The sequence below is a fragment of the Heteronotia binoei genome, chromosome 4 (assembly GCF_032191835.1).
Source record: "Heteronotia binoei isolate CCM8104 ecotype False Entrance Well chromosome 4, APGP_CSIRO_Hbin_v1, whole genome shotgun sequence".
Taxonomy (NCBI): Eukaryota; Metazoa; Chordata; class Lepidosauria; order Squamata; family Gekkonidae; genus Heteronotia; species Heteronotia binoei.
In genome coordinates, this window is record NC_083226.1 from 8,254,686 (window position 1) to 8,276,013 (window position 21,328).

Genomic DNA, 21,328 nt, shown 5'->3' on the forward strand with positions numbered 1-21,328 from the left:
CACAAGCGATGCATGGGTCCTTTCCATAATACAGCAAGGATATGCGATCAAGTTCATCAAACTACCCTCGGATTCCAGAGTAGTTGTCATGCCCCCCAACCCCACCCTCGCCCAAGAAGTCACATCACTACTGAGCAAGAGGGCAATAGAGCTGGCACCCCCCCCCCCCCCATCAGATCGGCAGCGGCTTCTATTCAAGATACTTCATGGTACCCAAAAGGGATGGAGGCCTGCAGCCCATCCTGGACCTGAGGGCACTCAACAACTTCATTCTCACAAAAAAAATTCGGTATGACTACACAATCGCATATCCTACCTCTTCTCCAAGCAAACTCCTGGATGGCTACCATCGACCTCCAGGATGCATATTTCCATCTCAGGATACGCCCAAATCACAGGAGATACCTGAGGTTTGCAATTGGTCAGGGCCATTATCAGTATACAGCCCTTCCTTTCAGCATATGCACCGCACCCAGAGTCTTCACGAAGTCCATGGTGGTGGTAGATGCTCACCTCAGGCCACAAGGGATAATCGTCTTCCCGTATATAGACGATTGGCTCTTAGTAGCCGAGTCAGAGCCACAACTGAGGGAGAGTGTCGACGCCACCCTGATGCTCCTCCATCATCTAGGACTACAAGTCAATTACAAAAAGTCCCACCTCACTTCCTCACAATCAGTGCACTTCATAGGAGCTCTCCTGGACTCCAGGGCAACACGAGGCTTCCTCCCACAGGAAAGAGTAAAGGAACTAAGCAGGACAGCGATGGAGGTCTTACGGATAAGATCAGTTCCAGCCATTCAGAGACAGAGACTGTTAGGACTGATGGCAGCTACCACGTCAGTGATACCCTTTGCCCGGCCAATACAACTGTGGTTCTTGCAACATTTCAAACCCACGAGACACTCTCAGAGAATGATCATGACGATCCCTACATCTCTTATCTTTGCTCTGAGGTGGTGGACAGTGGAAGCCAACCTTCTGGGTGGTGCCCCATTTCAAAAGCCAAGCCTGTCGGAGATGGTGACTACGGACACGTCTCTGGAGGGATGCGGGGCCCATCTCAGGAGCATGTCAGTTGGAGCATTATGGGAATCCAATCTCACGCAGTGCCACATCAACTTCCTGGAGCTGATGGCCATCTGGTTTGCCCTGAGATCCTTCCTTCCAACCCTCCAGGGGAAAACAGTAATGGTTCAGACGGACAACACCACTGCTCTCAGTTACATAAACAGACAGTGAGGGACAGTATCCAGAAGCCTACGTGGGCTGGCATTACAGATTTGGGAATGGTGTATTCTTCACGGGATCTATCTCACAGCTGTGCACACTGCAGGAGACCTAAATGTGCAGGTGGACTTCCTCAGCTGTGGGTGGGGGGGCGACCCTCCACGAGTGGGTGCTCAACAACAGATTCCCGGGTCCAGTGTTCCACGAATGGGGGAGCCCACAAGTGTATGTCTTCGCTATGAGAGCGAACAAAAAGTGTCCTCTGTTCCGCACTCGCAATGGCAGGGATCTGGAGTCGCTGGGCAATGGACTTCTCATTGCCTGGACAGAACATTTCCTTTATCTGTTTCCACCAATTCTGCTGATAAATCAGGTGGTGCACAGAATGATTGCAGAGGAGGTTCATTGCATCATCATTACACCATGGTGACCACACCGGCTGTGGCTTCCAATGCTCCTACACTTGAGCAGGAACATTCCACTTCCCTCAAGCACACGACATCCTGACGGACCAAGAGGGGTTGGTGCTCCGCCATGACGCTCTGCATCTGAAGCTCACGGCGTGGTTGGTTCGCTGACACCATTCTCTTCTGAGATAAAGGACGTCCTCACCAACAGCAGGAAGCCGTCAACCAGGGCATCATACTTGGATAAATGGAAAAAGTTCCAGAGTTTTCATAGGGAGACCGAACTGTGGGCTATGGATTGTTCCCTGCAATCTGCCTTTGAGTTCCTACTATCACTAAGGCGGAAGGATCTGTCCCATTCTTCAGTCAAAGTCTACTTATCAGCAGTGTCGGCGTTCCACAACCCTGTTGATGGTGGTTCAGTGTTTTCCCATCCAGACTGTAAGCGCTTTATGAGGGGACTGGTACATACGTATCCACCAGAGCCAGAAACCTCCGTGCCTTGGGACTTACAACTGATTCTTACTATGCTTACACGCAAGCCCTTTGAATCGATGGCCACGTGTAGCCTACATCTTCTGTCATGGAAAACGGCGCTGCTGATAGCTGTAACCTCAGCTAGGAGAGTGGGTGAACTGTGTGCGCTCCGCCATGACCCACCTTTCCTTACTTTCCATGCAGAAGGGGTCACTCTGAGGCCTGACATCACATTTCTTCCTAAGGTGGTTTCTTCCTTCCATCTTCGGTCGGTTATCCACCTTCCCACCTTCTTTTCGAATCCTAAGGCTGTGGCAGATAGGAGATGGCATTCCTTGGACGTTAGATGAGCGCTCTTGTCCTATTTGACAGGACTAAACCCTTACGGTAATCCAGCCATCTTTTTGTATCTTATGCACAGGATAAGAAGGGAGCTACGATCTCAGCACAGAGGCTCTCCAAGTGGATTGTCGAGAAAATGAAACTGTGCTACGCCTTAACTAAGAGACCTCTTCCTGGCCCAGAGAGGGCACATTCAACTAGAGCGATGGCCGCAGCGCCGGCTTTCTTACAGTGAGTTCCACTGCAGGACATATGCAATGCTGCTACGTGGGCTTCTCCCAACTCCTTTGTCAGACATTACGCTCTGGATACCCGTGCCAAGCAAAGGGCCATAACGGGTCGGTCGGTTCTGTCATCTACTCGATAAGAAAGCCTGGCAGCACCCTCCTCCAGGTAGGACCTAGCTTGCTACTCTCCCAACAGTGTGAAGCACAGAGACCATGAAGAAGATAAACAGGTTGCTTACCTGTAACTGATGATCTTCGAGTGGTCATCTGTGCAGTCACACTACCCGCCCTCCTTCCCCTCTGCTGTCAGCCGTCTTGTATCTGGTTGGTTGGCGGTAAGAAGGAAACTGGCGGTATAATGACGCCCTCCTCTGGACATGCGCAGTGGAGTTCCTGGGCATGCCCAGTAGGAGAACGCAGAAAGAACTAGAAGCTTTAGATCACCGTCGGGGTCGGCGCAGGCGCCGATCATCCCAACAGTGTGAATGCACAGATGATCACTCGAAGATCATCAGTTACAGGAAAGCAACCTGTTTTTCTTGTCATCTATTTTGCCTTAACATCACTGCCTAAGAGTTGATGTTTTCAACGAGCTGACTATTATGACCTGGAGATTTCGTAGTCAGAGTTATTTTGGACCCAACATATTTGAGCATTATTCTTTGCCTCAGAACACAACTCCATAAGAGCAGCTGCTTAATCTGAAGACAAAAGAAGAGAATCAGGAAGAGCAGACCTAAATCTGAAGACAAAAGAACAGAATCAGGAAGAGCAGACCTAAATCTGAAGACAAAAGAACAGAATCAGGAAGAGCAGACCTAAATCTGAAGACAAAAGAACAGAATCAGGAAGAGCAGACCTAAATCTGAAGACAAAAGAACAGAATCAGGAAGAGCAGACCTAAATCTGAAGACAAAAGAACAGAATCAGGAAGAGCAGACCTAAATCTGAAGACAAAAGAACAGAATCAGGAAGAGCAGACCTAAATCTGAAGACAAAAGAACAGAATCAGGAAGAGCAGACCTAAATCTGAAGACAAAAGAACAGAATCAGGAAGAGCAGACCTAAATCTGAAGACAAAAGAACAGAATCAGGAAGAGCAGACCTAAATCTGAAGACAAAAGAACAGAATCAGGAAGAGCAGACCTAAATCTGAAGACAAAAGAACAGAATCAGGAAGAACAGACCTAAAGCATCTGGATTTTGGCAGATTTTTGAAGAGCCACAGGCAACTGCAAAACAGGCAATTACAAAAACCATAAGAACAGAAGGCATACTAAGCTAGCTAACACAATACTGTCATAGACAGAATTCAGAAAATAGGCTACAAACAGCTAATACTGAACTTGCCTCTGCTTTCTGGCGATTCTTCAGTTTGATTTCTTTGAGGTACTGCTCCAGTTTAGGAGGTTTATAAATGGCCTCAGGAACCTTTAATGAAACCCAATAATTTACAGTTATTTAAATGAACCTAATTCAATTTAAAGTATTACTTAAAAAAAAAAAAAGCGAGAAGGTACGTGGAAATCATATCTTCCAACACTTTGTCCACAGCGCTGTGAGCGACATTATTAAAAGGAATCCTTGCAGGTCCTGATTTCCCAAGTCCTAAATGGCTGAGGCCCCTGACCTGGATGGCCCCGTCCCCTCAGCTCTCAGAAGCTAAGGAAGGGCAGCCCCGCCTATTATCTGGATGGGATGCCATGAAGGAAAACCAGGGTCACTGTGCAGAGACAGGCCACAGCAAACAGCCTCTGAAAGTCTCTTCCTTTGAACCCTTCGGGATCACCAGAAGTCAGCTGTGACTTGATGGCACTTTCCACTACCACCAAATGGCCGGGGACCAGGATATTTCATCTATGTATTTATTTTTATTTTTTTTGGGGGGGGGGTTTAATCCCACCTTACCCCACAAGCAGACCCAACAATTAAACCATACATCCATTAAACAAACTAATACAATTAAATACAATACAATTAAATTAAATACAAACACAATACAATATAATACAATTAAATAAGGAAAGGAAAGGTCCCCTGTGCAAACACCAGTCGTTTCCGACACTGGGGTGATGTTGCTTTCACGTGTTCAGGGCAGACTTTTTACGGGGTGGTTTGCCACTGCCTTCCCCAGTCATCTACACTTTCCCCCCAGCAAGCTGGGTACTCATTTGACCGACCTCGGGAGGAAGGAAGGCTGAGTCAACCTCGAGCCGGCTACCTGAAAACCCAGCTTCTGCCGGGGATCGAACTCAGGTCGTGAGCAGAGCTTAGGACTGCAGTACTGCAGCTTTAACACTCTGCGCCACGGGGCTCTTCAATAATTAAATAAACAATGCACTAAAACATTGACTCGAACCATTTTAAATTTAATCGACTGGCAGCTCAGTTAATAGTCTCTTCTTCTTTCAGTGCCCGCTGGGCTTATGCCAGGGGAGGCAGGGTGTGTTCTGCTTAAACAGATCGGTCACTCTAGGTACCCAAGGTGGTGATCATGCTACGGTCACTCGAATAGGGGAGGCCGATGTTATTTGACATTTGCCACCTCAACCAAAGGCCTGGTGGAACAGCTCCATTTTGCAGGCCCTGTGGGATTGCAATAAATCCTGCAGGGCCCTTATCTCAATCCAGCGTGCATTCCACCAGGTGGGGCCAGGGCTGAAAAGGCCCTGACCCTGGTCGAGGCAAGGCCAGGGACTGCTAAATGGTGTAGGTCTGAAGAGCACAAGGGTCTTCGGGCACATACGGGGAGAGGCGGTCCCACAGGTATGCTGGCCCCAGGCACCAAACGGCCTTTAAAGTTAGCACCGTAACTTTAAGCCTGACTCAGAACTCAACCAGCAACCAATGCAGCTGGCGCAACACTGGCTGAATGTGCGCCCACACAGACATCACAGTCAGCAGGAACTTCCAGGTCAAGTTTAAGAACAGGCCTGTTTAGAGCAAGTAGCAGCAATCAAGCCTGGAAGTGGCCAGTGTTGCCAAGTCATGAGAGGAAAGGTAGGGAGCCAAAGGTGATAAAAGGCTGACCTGGCAACATTAGCAGCCTGGGCCTCCGTGAAAAGGGAGGCATCCAGAGTCACTCCCAAGCTCGCCACTGTTGGTGCTGGTGTCAGTGGTGCCCCGCCAAGGGAAGGGTGGCAGATCCCCCCCCATGTCTTCGGAACAGGACCTCTGCCTTAGATGGATTAAGTTTCAGCCGGTTCTAACTGTAACCATTCAGCCCCAGCCCCCACTGCCCTAACCAAAATGTCCAGGCCGGAGTGCGGCTGGCAGTCCATTAGCAGATATAGCATACTGGTGATGACAACCCAGCCCAATCCCACTCCTGGGTTGACTGAATGTACAACGCAGCTTCATGTCTTCATCTCCGTAATCTTCAATTAGAATTCAATCAAGAACTTCCCTTTCTGTTGCCCTTCCCTGGTGCCGTTTAGTCAGTTCTGCAGTTCCCTCCTGATGAGCTGCCCAACTCTCAAACATTCCTTTTTTTGTTAATGTTCAAGGTGCTATTGGGAAGTTTTTGTAGGATGGGGCTGCTGGCCTAGGGAGACTTGGGAAGCTATATCATGGGTCTGACATTCTACATTTCATTTTTAAAGGAATTCTTACAAAGCACACTATACCGTCTCTATGCGGCACTATGAAGGTGCAGGGCAAGAGAGCTCTCAAAGTCACTTCCTGTTAAGGGGGTCAGATAGGGTTGCCAGCCCCCCAGTGGAGATGGGGGTCCCCTGCTGCCAGGCCCCACTGCTCATCGCTGATCAGCTGGCCAGTGGAGGGGCATTGCAGGAGAAAGAGGAAGGCCCAGGTAACATTGCTAGCAATGTGGTGGTGTCAATTTCAGCACACACAGGAAGTGACATCATCATGCCAGCAATGTCTGGCTGACACTCTGGTATTTGGGCAAAACTTCTATGGTAAGAAACTATTTGAGGGCCCATCATAAGCCTCTATCCTATGTAAAATCATAAAACCTCAATGGGAACCCACTCAACTTGACCTGACGTGTTTCGACCTAAATTGGTCTTCTTCAGAGGTCAGAAAGGGAAGTACACATATTGGCTCATAATACAGAACAGAACAAAACAACAGAACAATGCTGGACCACAAGGAAATTTAGTGAAGTGACAAAGGCTTAGAGATATTCTTGAGGCCTCTTGTTCTTGAGGCCGTGAGTTGTGTGTGCAGCTCTTGGCACATAGGCTCTGACTTTACTTGATCAGTTCTGGACCACGAGGCATACAAAGAAACACTGACTGCTATAGGGATGCTCTTGATTAAGACCTAAGGCTATAGAACAAGAGGCCTCAAGAATATCTCTAAGCCTTTGTCACTTCACTATATTTCCTTGTGGTCCAGCATTGTTCTAATGTTTTGTTATGTTCTGTATTATGAGCATTCTTTGAGAACGCACGCATAGCTGGTCTTGAGGACAAAAGGAGATTGAGGAAGAATCGCACTGCTACAGCACCAACCCCAAACCAGACTTTTCCCTGCAGCCACTGTGGCCAGACCTGCCTGTCCCGCATTGGTCTTGTCAGCCACCAGCGAGCCTGCGGCAGACGTGGACTACTGCACCTTTCTTAAATCTTCGTTTGCGAAGTCAAGCCGAGAGGTATTATGAGACAATATGTGTACTTACCTTTCTGATCTCTGAAGAAGACCAATTTAGGTCGAAACGCGTCAGGTCAAGTTGAGTGGGTTCCCATTGAGGTGTTATGATTGTACATAGGATAGAGGCTTATGATGGGCCCTTAAAAGGTTTTAGCTTTCAACAATAACTACATGTATGTTGATTTATGATTTTTTACACTTTGTTTTTAATGTTTGGCCCTTTAATTGCATATTAACCTTTTAGGTTTCTTACTCCAGTTTTTGGGTGAAGTTTCTTTCCCTTCTTTGTTTTTCTTTAAGGAACTATTTGAACCATAGAGTTTTTGCCCAAATACCAGAGTGTTGCTGCGATGGTGCAACAGGATGATGTCACTTCCGCTGCACATGGGAAATGATGTACATAGGTCCAATGTTCCGTTTAAGCTGAATTAGTGTGAGCTAGCTCACAGTTTTTTAGCCTCTGGCGCACACCTTTTTGTCTCAGCTCAGGATAAATGACCCCAGAGCAAACTAATTTATGCAGCAGCTCAAACTTTAGTGACTGGATAGCTTACAAGTTAAGCATGGTAGATCATCTAATGTCACTAAACAAAAGTGTGCACCATATAGACTTCGAAACAGCTTACTTAAATGCTCCTATTTCAGAGGAGCTGTATATGCAGCAAATTCCAGGTTTCGAGGACAATACTGAGCATGCTGTGTTACGATTGCACAAAGCATTATACGGATTGAAACCATCGGGGCACGCCTGGTATACTTGTTTGAAAGAGGCTTTGCTGCAGGAGGGATTCCAACAGGGCTTGGCAGATCCCTGTACCAGGCAACTGAAAGGTTCAAACTTTAATGCCAGTAGATCATGAAGTAGAATTTTTGCTCACACGACTCAACAGCTTAGAGGGAGTACTGTATATGTCACCAATTATGTCGCCTGGACCTCCCTCCCAGTCCTGGTAAGCCAACCCCATCCCCTGCAGGTTGCCACTCTAGGATCAGAGAGCCATCAAGCCAGAAATTAGGAAAGATATTTTTCCTGCCTCTGATTCTTGAATTTTCTTCCTTGGTGGCATTACTCCCCCCCCTCCCAGATCCAACCCAAGGGCATTCTCTTTACAGAGCAGGAAAAGGTAAAGGTGCTGTGCAAGCTCACTTGTATTAAAAAATACTGAAGAGGACACAGGAATAACGGCTTGATTTTCTTTTTACAAGCTTTGTCACTAATATGAAATTGAATTAAAATGTAATTGCTTCTTCAACAACTGAGGTTTTACTTATTGTCAAGCCCAGCTATTTTCCCCTTTAAGATGGCTGAAGTAATGTCAAGCAGGAATCCTGCTTTTCCTCCATTCCCTACACCCCCCCTTTCCCACGTTGTCAAGCATTGTATATTCAATTTTTATTGCAATGGCTAAATCATAGAATTGTTACTAACCATGAATTAAATTTAGGCACATCAAAGTAGTAAACTCCCTCCTTTACTCCTTTCGCTTTTACTAACAAATGCAGGAATGTCCTCTTTGAAGATAAGACCTCCTGGGACTTGTTCTCAGGCCCAGCCAGGCCTGGACCTGGGATGCGCCAGCCGTAACATAGATAAGGAAGTTAGAGTGTGAATTTCACACATGAATGTAGAATTGTTTATAGAACCTTTGATGTGCCATTTTAAAGCATGTAATCTGTTGTTACAAGGTATCAGTTCCAATACCTAGCTCGGCTGAGCCACATGGATTATCAATAAACCAAACTTTGTTTCAAAATCCAAGGACTGGTTATTTTGAAATCGCATGCTTGACACACGTCCCTTCTGCCATCTGGTAAAGGGTGTTTACCTAACGGAAACTGTCTTGCTATGTCCAATGCCCAAACTCCCCTGCAATTCCAGGCACTTCACAGGCCTTATCAGTTCACGGGTTGGTGAGAGAATGCTATTGCTAGGTAGAGGAAATTAACTGCTGTGCCCTTTGAACCCCAGATTTGAATGCTGTGTTTTTGTAACGTTTTATGATACCCTATATAGCATCTTGTAGCCTCTAATATCTCAGTCTTCTCAAAGACAATGTTCTGTATGCACCTTGGAGTTTAATAAAGAAGTTCATTTGAAACATAATAAAGGACTTTATTATTGCAACTACCTGGGCTTGACACTTATTACAATAATCTCGGATTCAGATACTGTCAAATCAGACAAATCAAATTATAAATTACTTTGTAAAAACAGAAGTCACTCACATGCTTAGTATATTTTGTTTGTGTAATTAGCTCAGGGATCAGCACAGGTCGTGGATTAGGGACTGTCAAGTTAAAATCCTTTGGCTCAGTTGTCTTTAACGATGAAGAAATATCATTTGCTAGTTTTTCATCAAGTTGATCAATAAGTTGTTGCACTTTGGGTTGCCATCTTTAAAAAAAATAGATAATAGTATTTTTGTTTTATTTCCTAGATGCTTTCCTAAAAAAACCTCTGCCTTCGGTTGAAACGAGCATAAACTCTGTACAGACTGAATAATTTGAGGAAGCTACAGCTAGATTTGAGTCCATTAGAAAACAAGATTTTGGGGGCATAAGCTTTGTCAGATATCTGATGAAGGGAGCTTTGACTCAAAAGCTCACACCCTCAAAAAACCTTGTTTGTCTCAAAGGTGCCAGTGGACTCAAATCGAGCTGTTCTGCTGAAGACCTACATGGCTACCCACCTGAAACTATCCTAAGGGATACAGGCGCTTAGGTTCAGCGGGGTTTCCAAAGCAGCATGCATTGTGATGAGAATCTGTGCATCATCCAGCCAGAATGGAGCACTTTTAAACGCCACTGATTTCAACAGTGGGAATCAGCAAGTACTTAACTCGCCCATTTCAAAATGCTCTCTCGTAACCATCATCTTTTACGTAACCACACTGGGCTTTAGCCAAAGTTGCACAAATGGACTGACACCTCCCCATTATAGGTGCTGCTGGCAGGAAATAGCTCTGAAGGGTAGCAGGAGACTTCCTTGCATTGTCAGGTGCTGTTGGAATGTTCATGGTTGGTCTGCGCAGGTGGAGTTCTAATGCGGGAGCGCAAAGAAGACAGGATGATGAATGGGAGACTGCAAGCCCCCTTCCTCACATTGATCGGCTTGCAGGAGGGGCTGTGGCTGTGGCTCAGTGGAAGAGCCTCTGCTTGGCACGCAGAAGGTCCCAGGCTCAATCTCCAGCATCTTCCATTTAAAAAAAGAGCAGGCAATAGGTGATGTGAAAGATCTCAACCTCAGATGCTGCCAGTCCGGGTAGACAATACTGACCTTGATGGACCAAGGGTCTGATTCAGTAGAAGGCCACTCCATGTGTGAGGAAGGGCAGGATAAGAATCAAATGGATAATCAGGGCCAGCTCGCCCACTAGGCAAACTAGGCAATTGCCTAGGGCGCCAGCAGGGCAGGGGCGCCAAATTCGGCCTCCCCCCTGCCCCGCCCCCTAGGCAAATGCCTATTTGCCTCCCCAGCCTCTTCCTTCCTCTCGATTTTAATGCCCAGGAACCGGTGGTGAAGCGCCGAGCTCTTTAAAGGCCGCCCCCCTGCCAATCAGCTGATCAGCAGGAGGAGAGACCTTTAAAGAGCCCAAGGAACGCAGCCCTTTACTGCCAGTTCCCGGGCATTAAAATTGTGAGGAAGGGAGGAAGAAGGAGGTGGCACAACAAGAGGGGCAGCGGGGGCAGCGAGGCTGCCTGGGGGGCTATGCACCCTAGGGCCGACCCTGTGGATAATTAAAACTCAAATGAGTAATGCTGGTGATACCGGCAGTGCACTGGCAAGGGTTAAGAGTGTGAAGACTGGCCTCTCAAAACTATAACTGGCACTAAATAATAAGACCACTGGCAAATTTAGTTGGTTGACCACGGGCTTAACTTACTGTATGAACCCAGTAGATGTGAAAAGAGTTTTTACGGAGAGCTTGTAATAACTGAAGAAATAGATTATATCTTACAGAAGTTTGTTTTATTGAAACTGCCACCACTCTGGACTTTGTTCATATGAATGTCAGAATTAATATGGCAATGCCACAGCCATTTCGGTAGTTACAGTGTCGGGCTACAATGGTGAATTTTGTCCAACTGCTAAACATATAACACATATTATCACTTGCCTCAGCAGTGGTTCCATCCAAGTAGTTGTTACATAAGCAGAATCATATATCTGGCTCCACTCGTCCTTTATCCATGTGCTCAGATTCATGAGATTGAAAAAGAACCTGAGAAACTAGACACGGTTGAAATGGTAAGGGACTGATTATCTGAACTGCACAAAAAAGATAAAACAGTAGCTGATCATTAACTGATCGTGCTTCACATTGATACTTGTATTGTCAATGTACAAACAAGTCCAAATTATGTTGTGCTCACAGGTTACCATGTAAACATTCAAATTATGTTGTGTTCACAGGTTACCGTGTACGAATTCACTGCCACAGGAGGTGGTGGCGTCCACAAGCATAGCCAGCTTCAAGAAGGGGTTAGATAAAAATATGGAGCAGAGGTCCATCAGTGGCTATTAGCCACAGTGTGTGTGTGTGTGTGTGTGTGTGTGTGTGTGTGTATATATATATATATATATATATATATTTGGCCGCTGTGTGACACAGAATGTTGGACTGGATGGGCCATTGGCCTGATCTAACATGGCTTCTCTTATGTTCTTATGTTCTTATGAATGACGGAGTTTACCAATAACAAAAATGGATAACAGCAGTAAGAGGGACAAAATTTAACTGAACAGTGACAAGGACATTTTTACAAGTTTACGTACATCTGGATCTCTTGGAGCTTTTTGAGACTGTGGACTATGATATTATCACACCGTTCAGTACAACAGGATACTGATTCTTTTTTGCTTGCCTTTTGATTTTTCTAAGCTGGTAGCACAGCGCTTGACCATTGTTCTAATCAGTCACTATACAAACCAGTTGGTCAGTGGCACTATATGCCACAGCTAGGATTTCTCTCAGGAAAGAATATTTCTAACCTAAAGAATCTAAATGCAGCAAGCATTCTAGGACCGAGGTTATGGGGATGAGAGAAAACCCCACCCATGAACAAACCCCACCCATGAACACTTTCCCTATGAAGAAAGGTTAAAACGCTTGGGGCTCTTTAGCTTGGGGAAACGTCGACTGCGGGGTGACATGATAGAGGTTTACAAGATTATGCATGGGATGGAGAAGGTAGAGAAAGAAGTACTTTTCTCCCTTACAATACAAGAACTTGTGGGCATTCAATGAAATTGCTGAGCAGTCGGGTTAGAATGGATAAAAGGAAGTCCTTCTTCACCCAAAGGGTGATTATCATGTGGAATTCACTGCCACAGGAGGTAGTGGCAGCTACAAGCATAGCCAGCTTTAAGAGGGGAATGGATAAAAATATGGAGCAGAGGTCCATCAGTGCTATTAGCCACCAAGGTGCCTGTTGTGGGAAGAGGAAGGTAAGGGAATTGTAAGCCACTTTGAGACTAAAGTTAGGGCAGAGAAAAGAAGGGTGTAAAATCCTGCTCTTCTTCTTCTACTACTGATGGGAGGTAATTATCAAGCAATTTTGCAATCAGATTCAGCTTGGGCAATTCTGTATGTAGAATTATGCTATGATTATGCAACAGGAACTTGTATGCTTAACGAGGAACTGAAGGCCCTCAGCAAACGGCAGTACCTTTGTAAACCAACCTTGCTTACAGTCGGGGTCGTTTTGTAGAAAAACAGGTGGTGGAGCTCATTAGCATAACTCATTAGCATACGCCGCCACCCCCAGCCAAAAGCAAGAAAGGAGAACCCTGGGCGAGCAAGGCCTGCTTGGGCTGGCTAGAGATCCAGCCAGCCCGAGCAGGCCTCGCTCTCTTGGGGCTCTCCTGGGCTGCTCCCGCCCCAGTCAAAAGGCCAGCAAGCCGCCCAAAATCACATAAGAAGTGGAGAAAGGGTGGCATGGGCTTCTCCAGGGGTTAATGAGGGCTGCTGGGGGCGTGGCAAAGCTCCTGCTAGCTGGTTGGCTGCCTGCTCTCCTAATCCAGGGATTGTTATGCAGCTGCACCTCCTATTCAATGGACAAGGTAGGTGTGGAGGAGGAGGGGGAACCCTCAGAAAGATTCAGGAGGTATGCTCCTGTGAGCTCCTGCTGAATTCGAAGCCTGCTTACAGTCAAAAGGAAGGGACCAGAATTTGTGTCCTTCTGGGCTATTCTGTTGAACACTCTGGTGATGAGTGGAACAGGCAAAAAGATGTAAATGAGGTGGTGTGCCCAGTTGAGTTGGAAAACACCACCCAGGGCATGATATCTCTAAACTGACTGACAGTATGTCTCCCCACCTGGAGACATCTGTCGTTCAAGTCTGTTGTGTTGTGTGCTGCGCATGCACTATTAAAGCCCTGTCATCCCAGACTTCTGCAAACTAGTGATGGCAAAAATCCTGCAGAAGGCAATAGAAAAAAGAGAAAGGAGAAAGAAAGATGCCCTGGGGGGAAGGCTGCTTTCCTTGAGGGAAGAGCAGTTACAACTTGCCCTGCCCTATCCCTTCCAGCCCCTGGAAGTGCCAAAGGAAGCCACCCCGGCCCATAGCCAGAAAAATTTTATGAAGGGGGGGGGGGCAAAGGGGTACAGAGGTGGTATCTTCTTTTTTTGTTTATTTATATTTTATTAGTTATTTACCAATTTTCTACTTGAGACTCAAGGTGCATTACATGGTTTACAAAAGTGAAACATATAATTTAAAATCTAATCAGATTTCTTGCTCACACACACGTGTGCGCAGAGGCTTAAATAATAGTGGCACGTTTTTGTTTCAAATTTTGCTTGAAATGACTTTAATTACCTTACATATCTTAGCAGCATTCAGTGACTTGACCATTCTGCTGAACTGCTGAAGCCCAAGCCCCTCCAGCTGAAAAGTGGCCAGATAACAGACAACTATGGAAAGAGAAATGCGTTAGAATTATACTGGCCAGAGCAATATGAATAAGAACATGAGAGGAGCCCTGATGAATCAGAACCATCTAGTCCAGCGTCCTGTCTCATACAGCAGCCAAGCAGTTCTTTTAGACAGTCAACAACAGGGCACAGAGGCTCGGGCCTTCCCCTAATGTTGCCTCCTGGCTCTTGGATTCAGAGATTTACAGCACAATCCAGAGAGGTGGTGCGAAAAGTCTTTTGGGAGCAGACGAGCCACTACGTGGGCGCAGGAAGGGTGTGTACGACCGGCGGCGCCACAGTGGAGGGGAGTTACGTGGGCGGGGGGCCGCACAAGGGCAGCGGCGTCTGAGGGCTGCGCCCAAGCGTGGGCGGAAGTGAGGCAGAGCGCGCTGTTAGGGTGGAGGAGGGAGTGGAGTTGGGGGTGTGGCCAGGCTTAGGCGGCTTCCTGAGCAGTTTGGCTCATGACACGCCCCCCCACCCCGAGAGGTGCAACGTCACGCCGGCAAAAATAGCGGCATGTCCCATAGACACTTGTTGAAACCAAAAACAAAGATCACCTCCGCCACCGTGGAAGCTCGCAAACCCCTTGGGGAGCGGCGTGATTGCCTCACCAATCCCCTCGCACCTCGGCCTGGCAAGCCTCCTCACCGGCGCCCAATCGTGACCCCCTGCTAGAAATACTTCAGCTCTGGCCTCGCACAACTCAGTTGTTAGGGACAGGTTCGCATGGCGGAAAGCTCTGCCGGCGAGCTCCCCACCATACAGACTTAGAGTGAGGGACAGGCAGGCACGTTGGTGACTGGTTTTGCACTGCGCGGTTGATTTGACAGTATCTTTGACTTGCAAGGGGGAGAGAGGTCTCTCCCCTGGGACTAACTGCTCTTGTTTCCAGGTCTCCACGGGTTCTGGGCTCCTGGAGGCTCTGCATGCGAGGATTGTCGCCCATGGCTGGGTAAGTTCCACTGCCCCCCTGGCCTCCCCCTCTCCTCGCTCTCGACCGCTTGGTGTGCGAGCGTCTCTGGCACTTGAACTAGCCAGTGGGCTCCGGCAGGGAGCATTTGCTGACCCCACTGCCCTGTGCTGCCGCCTGCTCCCTTCCCTTGGTCTGCCCTCTGCTGCATTCCTAACCCCTGGAAGGGCAGGGTGTGTGTGTGTGGCAACTGCCCCGATGCGGGGAGGTGGGTCAGAGACTGTCCCTTTAAGAGAGCGCCCGGCTGCAACACACTCTGCTCTTCCAGCTGCCGCCCCTGCAGGTGCTTTTGAACTCTGTATCTGTATTGCAGGTGGGACTGCAACACAGAGGCTTCTGTGTGTGTGAGCTGTGCCCTCTGTTGTCTCTCCTGCTTGGCAACTGCTGCGCGTTCCCTGGGCAACCCCCCCTCTGTTAGTGGCCTCTCCGAGGGAATGCCTGGGAGGGTGGGCAGACTTGGTTTTGGGGGGGGGGGAACGCTCTATGAGCTGCCACACTGCACCCCATGTGGCTGGACAAGGGAGGGGAGTGCCGCCCCTCAGCCTGCCTGGGCTGACAGCCTACCCAACCCCGCAGGGCTGTTGTGCGCAGGGCACTAAGGGGGGGCTGATGAAGTGGACTCAGAGTTCTGTGGCTGATGCACTCGCACTCTGAGTTCTGCAGCCCGCAGGGGAGGTATTTCGAGCACATGGCAGGGAGCGTCAGGGCAGCACAGGGGATCTCTAGGTGGGGGGTGTCTGCTGCTGGGCTCCCAGACACACATTCCAGCCACTGTCTATGACAGTGAACTCCTGCACTTGGTACTTCCTGCTTGTCTGCCTGCCATTGGCAGAGTCTCTGACAGCGGAGGGTGTGAGGTGACTGATGGCTTCTCCGTGGTGCCATGCGGGCCTGTCTCGCCCTCATCTCCACCCCTGCCTCGCCACCAAGCAGGTTTCTCGTGCAGGCATGCCCAGTCTCACTCCTGTTCACTCCCCATGCTGGTGGGACGTCTCTCCTTTTCCTTTGATGGTCTGCCCATCATTGGCTCCATTCTCTGTTTGGGGGCAGGTTGGGGATGGCTATCAGCCTCTCTGGGGCTCTCCCCATTCCTGACCGTCACAAGCTGCGGTGCATGCACCAGGACTGCCCAATGGGGGAGGGTGGGCTGGCCCTCTCCTCTGGCTGCCTCCGCCTCCCTTGCGTGCCTATGCCAGCGGCGTTGCCATGGCAACCGTCTCCCTCACGGCAAGCTACGCCTCTCCCCTCCCCACGCTCCAGCGTGCCGAAGTCCTCAGGAAGTCTATTAGCGGCGCGGCAGCTACACCATGGCTGGCCGCCGCTTATGTCTGGATTGGGCTGTTAGTGCCTCTGAATGCAGAGGTTCCACTCAGCCACCATGGCTAGGAGCCACAGATAGACTTTATCCTCCATAAATCTATCTGATCCCCTTTTAAAGCTGTTCATTCCTGTGGCTATCACTACATTCTCTGGCAGCAAATCCCACATTTTCTAGCATTTTGGTGCAGCACTTTGGGAGAGGAAGAAAAAGTTCTTTTTGTCAACCCTTCCCACCCCATGCATAATTCTGTAAACCCTCTGCCATGCCCTCCCTTAGTCACCTCTTTTCTAAACTGAAAAGCCCCGGCTCTTCCCCCTTTCCTCAGAGGGAAGGTGCTCCAGGCCCCCGAATAATCTTGGCTGCCCTCCTCTGCACTTCTCCCAGCTCTGCAATGTCCTTTCTGCGCTGTACACAATATTCCAAATGAGGCCACACCACAGATCTATACAGGGGCATTACAATATCAGCCGTTTTATTCTCAGTCCCTTTTCTACTAATCCCTGCTAGAGTTTGCCTTTTTCACTGCTGGAGCACATTGCGTGGGCGCTTTCATGGAGCTATCCATTATGACCCCAAGAACTTTCTCCCTCTCAGTCTAAGAACATAAGAGAAGCCATGTTGGATCAGGCCAATGGCCCATCCAGTCCAACACTCTGGGTCACATAAGAACATAAGAGAAGCCATGTTGGATCAGGCCAATGGCCCATCCAGTCCAACACTCTGTGTCACAGAAGAACATAAGAGAAGCCATGTTGGATCAGGCCAGTGGCCCATCCAGTCCAGCACTCTGTGTCACATAAGAACATAAGAGAAGCCCTGTTGGATCAGGCCAGTGGCCCATCCAGTCCTACACTCTGAGTCATATAAGAACATAAGTGAAGCCATGTTGGATCAGGCCAATGGCCCATCCAGTCCAACACTCTGTGTCACAGAAGAACATAAGAGAAGCCATGTTGGATCAGGCCAATGGCCCCTCCAGTGCAACACTCTGTGTCACATAAGAACATAAGAGAAGCCATGTTGGATCAGGCCAGTGGCCCATCCAGTCCAACACTCTGGGTCACATAAGAACATAAGAGAAGCCCTGTTGGATCAGGCCAGTGGCCCATCCAGTCCAACACTCTGTGTCACAGAAGAACATAAGAGAAGCCCTGTTGGATCAGGCCAGTGGCCCATCCAGTCCAACACTCTGCGTCACATAAGAACATAAGAGAAACCATGTTGGATCAGCCCAATGGCCCATCCAGTCCAACACTCTGTGTCACACAGTGGCAAATTTTTTTATACATACACACACACTGTGGCTAATAGCCACTTATGGACCTCTGCTCCATATTTTTATCTAAACCCCTCTTGAAGGTGGCTATGCTTGTGGCCGCCACCACCTCCTGTGGCAGTGAATTAACAAGTTCATACTCTATTAGCCTACACTTGAAACTGGGGGGTTTTTTTGTCCCAGTGTGCATCACCTTATCCTGACCAATACATGAGCACCATGTGCGTTACACTTGATTTTTTCCCCCTCTCCTGTAGGTTTAGAAACACAAGGTGCACAGTCTACTAAACTGAAGAAAGGAGGTGTCAGGGCCACAGCCGCAGCAGCACCAAGCAGGCGTGCAGATATTGGAACATGGAGCAGCTGGAGTGTGATGACTTGCTGGTGCCATGTCCCACCAGCCACTGAGTCGCTGTGTCACACCCGTGGCCTCAGCAGCTTGACTGCCACCTCCCAAGGCCTGCTGGGAAGGCTGCTGCCTCCCCTTCCCCTTGAGCGAGACTCATTGGTGGGTGCAAAGCAGCTTAAGAAGATAGCGTGCTTTGTTATTGTAAAACGGTTCTTGCAGATTTACAAAACAGGAAAATCACAGCCAATAGAAACCAAGACAGAACAAGGAACTGTGAGTAGGGCACAATCCAAAATTACTCAACAAACTTCTTCTACACTACAGTGTATAAATATAGTCAGAATAAACGTTAAGCTTAAAATGACTTGAATTAAACAAAGACGGAATTAAATGAAGATGGAGGTTCTCTAAGTCACAGCAGCTCGAGAAGGGTGATCCCTTTAACAACCTTTGATGGGGTGCCACTAATGCCAGCACTGAGGGTTAAGAGCTTGGGAGCGCTCCTGGAGTCCTCCTTAACTATGGAGGCCCAAGTAGCAGCCACTGCTAGAGTCACTTTTTACCACCCTTTTACCACCTTTTACCACCTACCTTGGGCGCGGCGACTTAGAAATGGTGAGCCACGCCTCGGCCACCTCGAGAATCAATTACTGTAACGCTCTCGACATGGGGCTGCCCTTGACTCAGATTCAGAAGCTGCAGCTGGTGCAGAATGCGGCTACTAATGGGGCTTCCTCGGCAGGAGCACATTCAGCCTGTGCTGAGAGCGCTGCACTGACTGACTGTTGCATACCGAATCCGTTTCAAGGTCCTGGTATTAACCTTCAAAGCCCTATATGGCCTAGGACCTACCTAGCTGCGGGACCATCTTGCCCCACATGTCCCCCAAAGAGCACTTCGATCAAGTTCTCCAAATCTTTTGACTGTCCCTGGGCTAAAAGTGGCTAGGCTTAATTCCACCAGAGCAAAAATCTTCTTGGTTGCAGCCCCAATACTCTGGAACACCCTTCCCAAAAGCCATCAGTTCCGCAGGGCCTGCAAGACTGAACTGTTTTGGATGGTATATAACAGGGGTGGCCGATGGTAGCTCTCCAGATGCTTTTTGCCTACAACTCCCATCAGCCCCAGCCACTACAGCCAATGGCTGGGGCTGATGGGAGTTGTAGGCAAAAAAAAACATCTGGAGAGCTACCATTGGCCACCCCTGGCCATGTAACATCTAACGGGAGAGGGCTGCTACTGCATCTGGATCCATCACGTTTCAGTACCAACTGCCTGGAATCTGTACGCGTTGAGAAAGGAAAATATTATATGATCCGCCTGAACAGCTGAAGTAGCACCATTGTAATTTTGATTGAGTTATTGTTTTGCTGTTTTAATATTGCTTATTGTTATTGTGTATTTTATGTTCGCTGCCTTGAGTCTGCATCGAATGGGTGGGATATAAATATAACGTAAATAAATAAATATTCTGACTATATATACTGTAGAAGAAGTTTGCCGAGTAATTTTGGATTGCGCCCTACTCAGTTCCTTGCAGATTTACAGCAAGGAAGGTAAAACAAGCTTATTTAAGGGTCGGGGACCACAGGAAGTCCAGAGTTACTACAGAGAGACAGGCAATGGTCCCTTGCCTTGAACATCCTGCCCTACATTGGCTGTGATATGAAGGCACTTTCCACCCCTGGCAGCTTTTGCAATCTACTCTATGAACTACTGAGAACAAAGGCTTTGGCAACAGTATTTTGAAAAGGAACTCCTATCTTTTGTAGTACTTCAGTATAGCGGCCATTTTTTTTTTTAAATGAGTTGAAAATAGAGTTTCCAGCTCTGTGCTGAGAAACTCCTGGAGATTTGGGGGCGGAGCTTGAGGAAGGCGGGGGGGAGCTTAGCACCTCAGTCATAACTTATCAAAGTTGTTTACAGAGCAGCACTTAAAATGAAACAGTACGTATGCATAAAGCTGAGAATTGTTATTATTACTGTTATTATTATTATTCCCTATCCTGTGGGTGGGCTCAGGGCACCTTACAACATAAAATCCATAAAAACATAAATTCATAAAACAATAAAAGCAACAAAGCAATAATAATAATACTTACCAACATACAGATTACGATCAGACAACATACAATGTTTTCCATCACGGATATAAAATGCATTGACTACCACATCCAATAAAGGTTTATATTCTATACAACCAGACAAAATCTCCATCAAAAAGGTTTCATCGTCGACATTAAAGCTCTGTAGAGATAAAACATTAACGTAAGCAATATGAACGCACGTGATCAGCTATTATCGTTCTGCTATAACAGGCAAGCCCAATCTTGTCATCAGATCTTGGAAGCTAAGCAGGCTCAACCTTGGTTAGTATTTGGACAGGAGATGGGAGACGTCCAAGGAACACCAGGATTGTGACACGGAGGAAGTCAACGGTAAACCACCTCTAAATATCTCTTGCCTTGAAAACCCTTGCAGCAGCATCACGACAAGTCTGCTGCGACTTGATGGCAAAAAAAACAAAACAAAAAACCAGCAAGTCTGAAAAAAAACGCTCAACATTAACAGTACTGCAGCTTTACCACTCTGTACCATGGGGCAGCTAGGAGCTGAAGGATAAGGGTCCCTAAAGAACAGCATGAGGAGAGAGTGGGAGAAGAGATATCACATTTCTGGAAATTTGATCTCTTTTTTGATCTCAGATCAATTTTCTGAGCTGGCTACCTGAATCTAGCTTCCGCAGGGACTGAACTCAAGTCATGAGCAGAGAGCTTAGGACTGAGGTACTGCAGCTTTACAACTTGTGCCACGGGGCTGCTAGGAGCTGGAGAATAATGGCCCCTAAAGAACAGCATGAGGAGGGAGTGGGAGAACAGAGATCAAATTTCTGGAAATTTTCAAGCCGCAGGGCAAAAAAACATGGACATTTGGGAAAAAAAACAAAATATGTGCAATACTTACTTTCCGATCAGGGCTAAACTTTTTTTTACTAATTTAACACAAAAGCCACCATTTATAATTTGGCATATTGAATTGCACTAATTTTGTTATTTTTAGAATTTAAAATATAAATATATCAATTCTCTACAAGAAAAATCACAAGTATACCGGAAACCTGAGAAAGAGCTGTTGCACCCTGTGCTATCAAAGTACATGTATCTTTAGTTTTTGTCATCTGGGAGATAAGA

At 47.6% G+C, this 21,328-nt stretch overlaps 1 protein-coding gene across 1 annotated transcript in view; it reads right to left on the minus strand.

Annotated features, from left to right (window-relative positions):
- Window positions 1-21,328, minus strand: part of CFAP99 (cilia and flagella associated protein 99) — a 64,231-nt gene that overhangs the window by 38,163 nt on the left and 4,740 nt on the right. Inside the window, exons 3-7 of the mRNA XM_060236329.1 lie at window positions 20,240-20,384; window positions 14,124-14,218; window positions 11,419-11,531; window positions 9,527-9,695; window positions 4,034-4,114 (exon numbers count right to left, since the gene is read on the minus strand). Coding sequence (XP_060092312.1) covers window positions 4,034-4,114; window positions 9,527-9,695; window positions 11,419-11,531; window positions 14,124-14,218; window positions 20,240-20,384 — 603 coding nt within the window. The remainder of the gene's footprint in view (window positions 1-4,033; window positions 4,115-9,526; window positions 9,696-11,418; window positions 11,532-14,123; window positions 14,219-20,239; window positions 20,385-21,328) is intronic.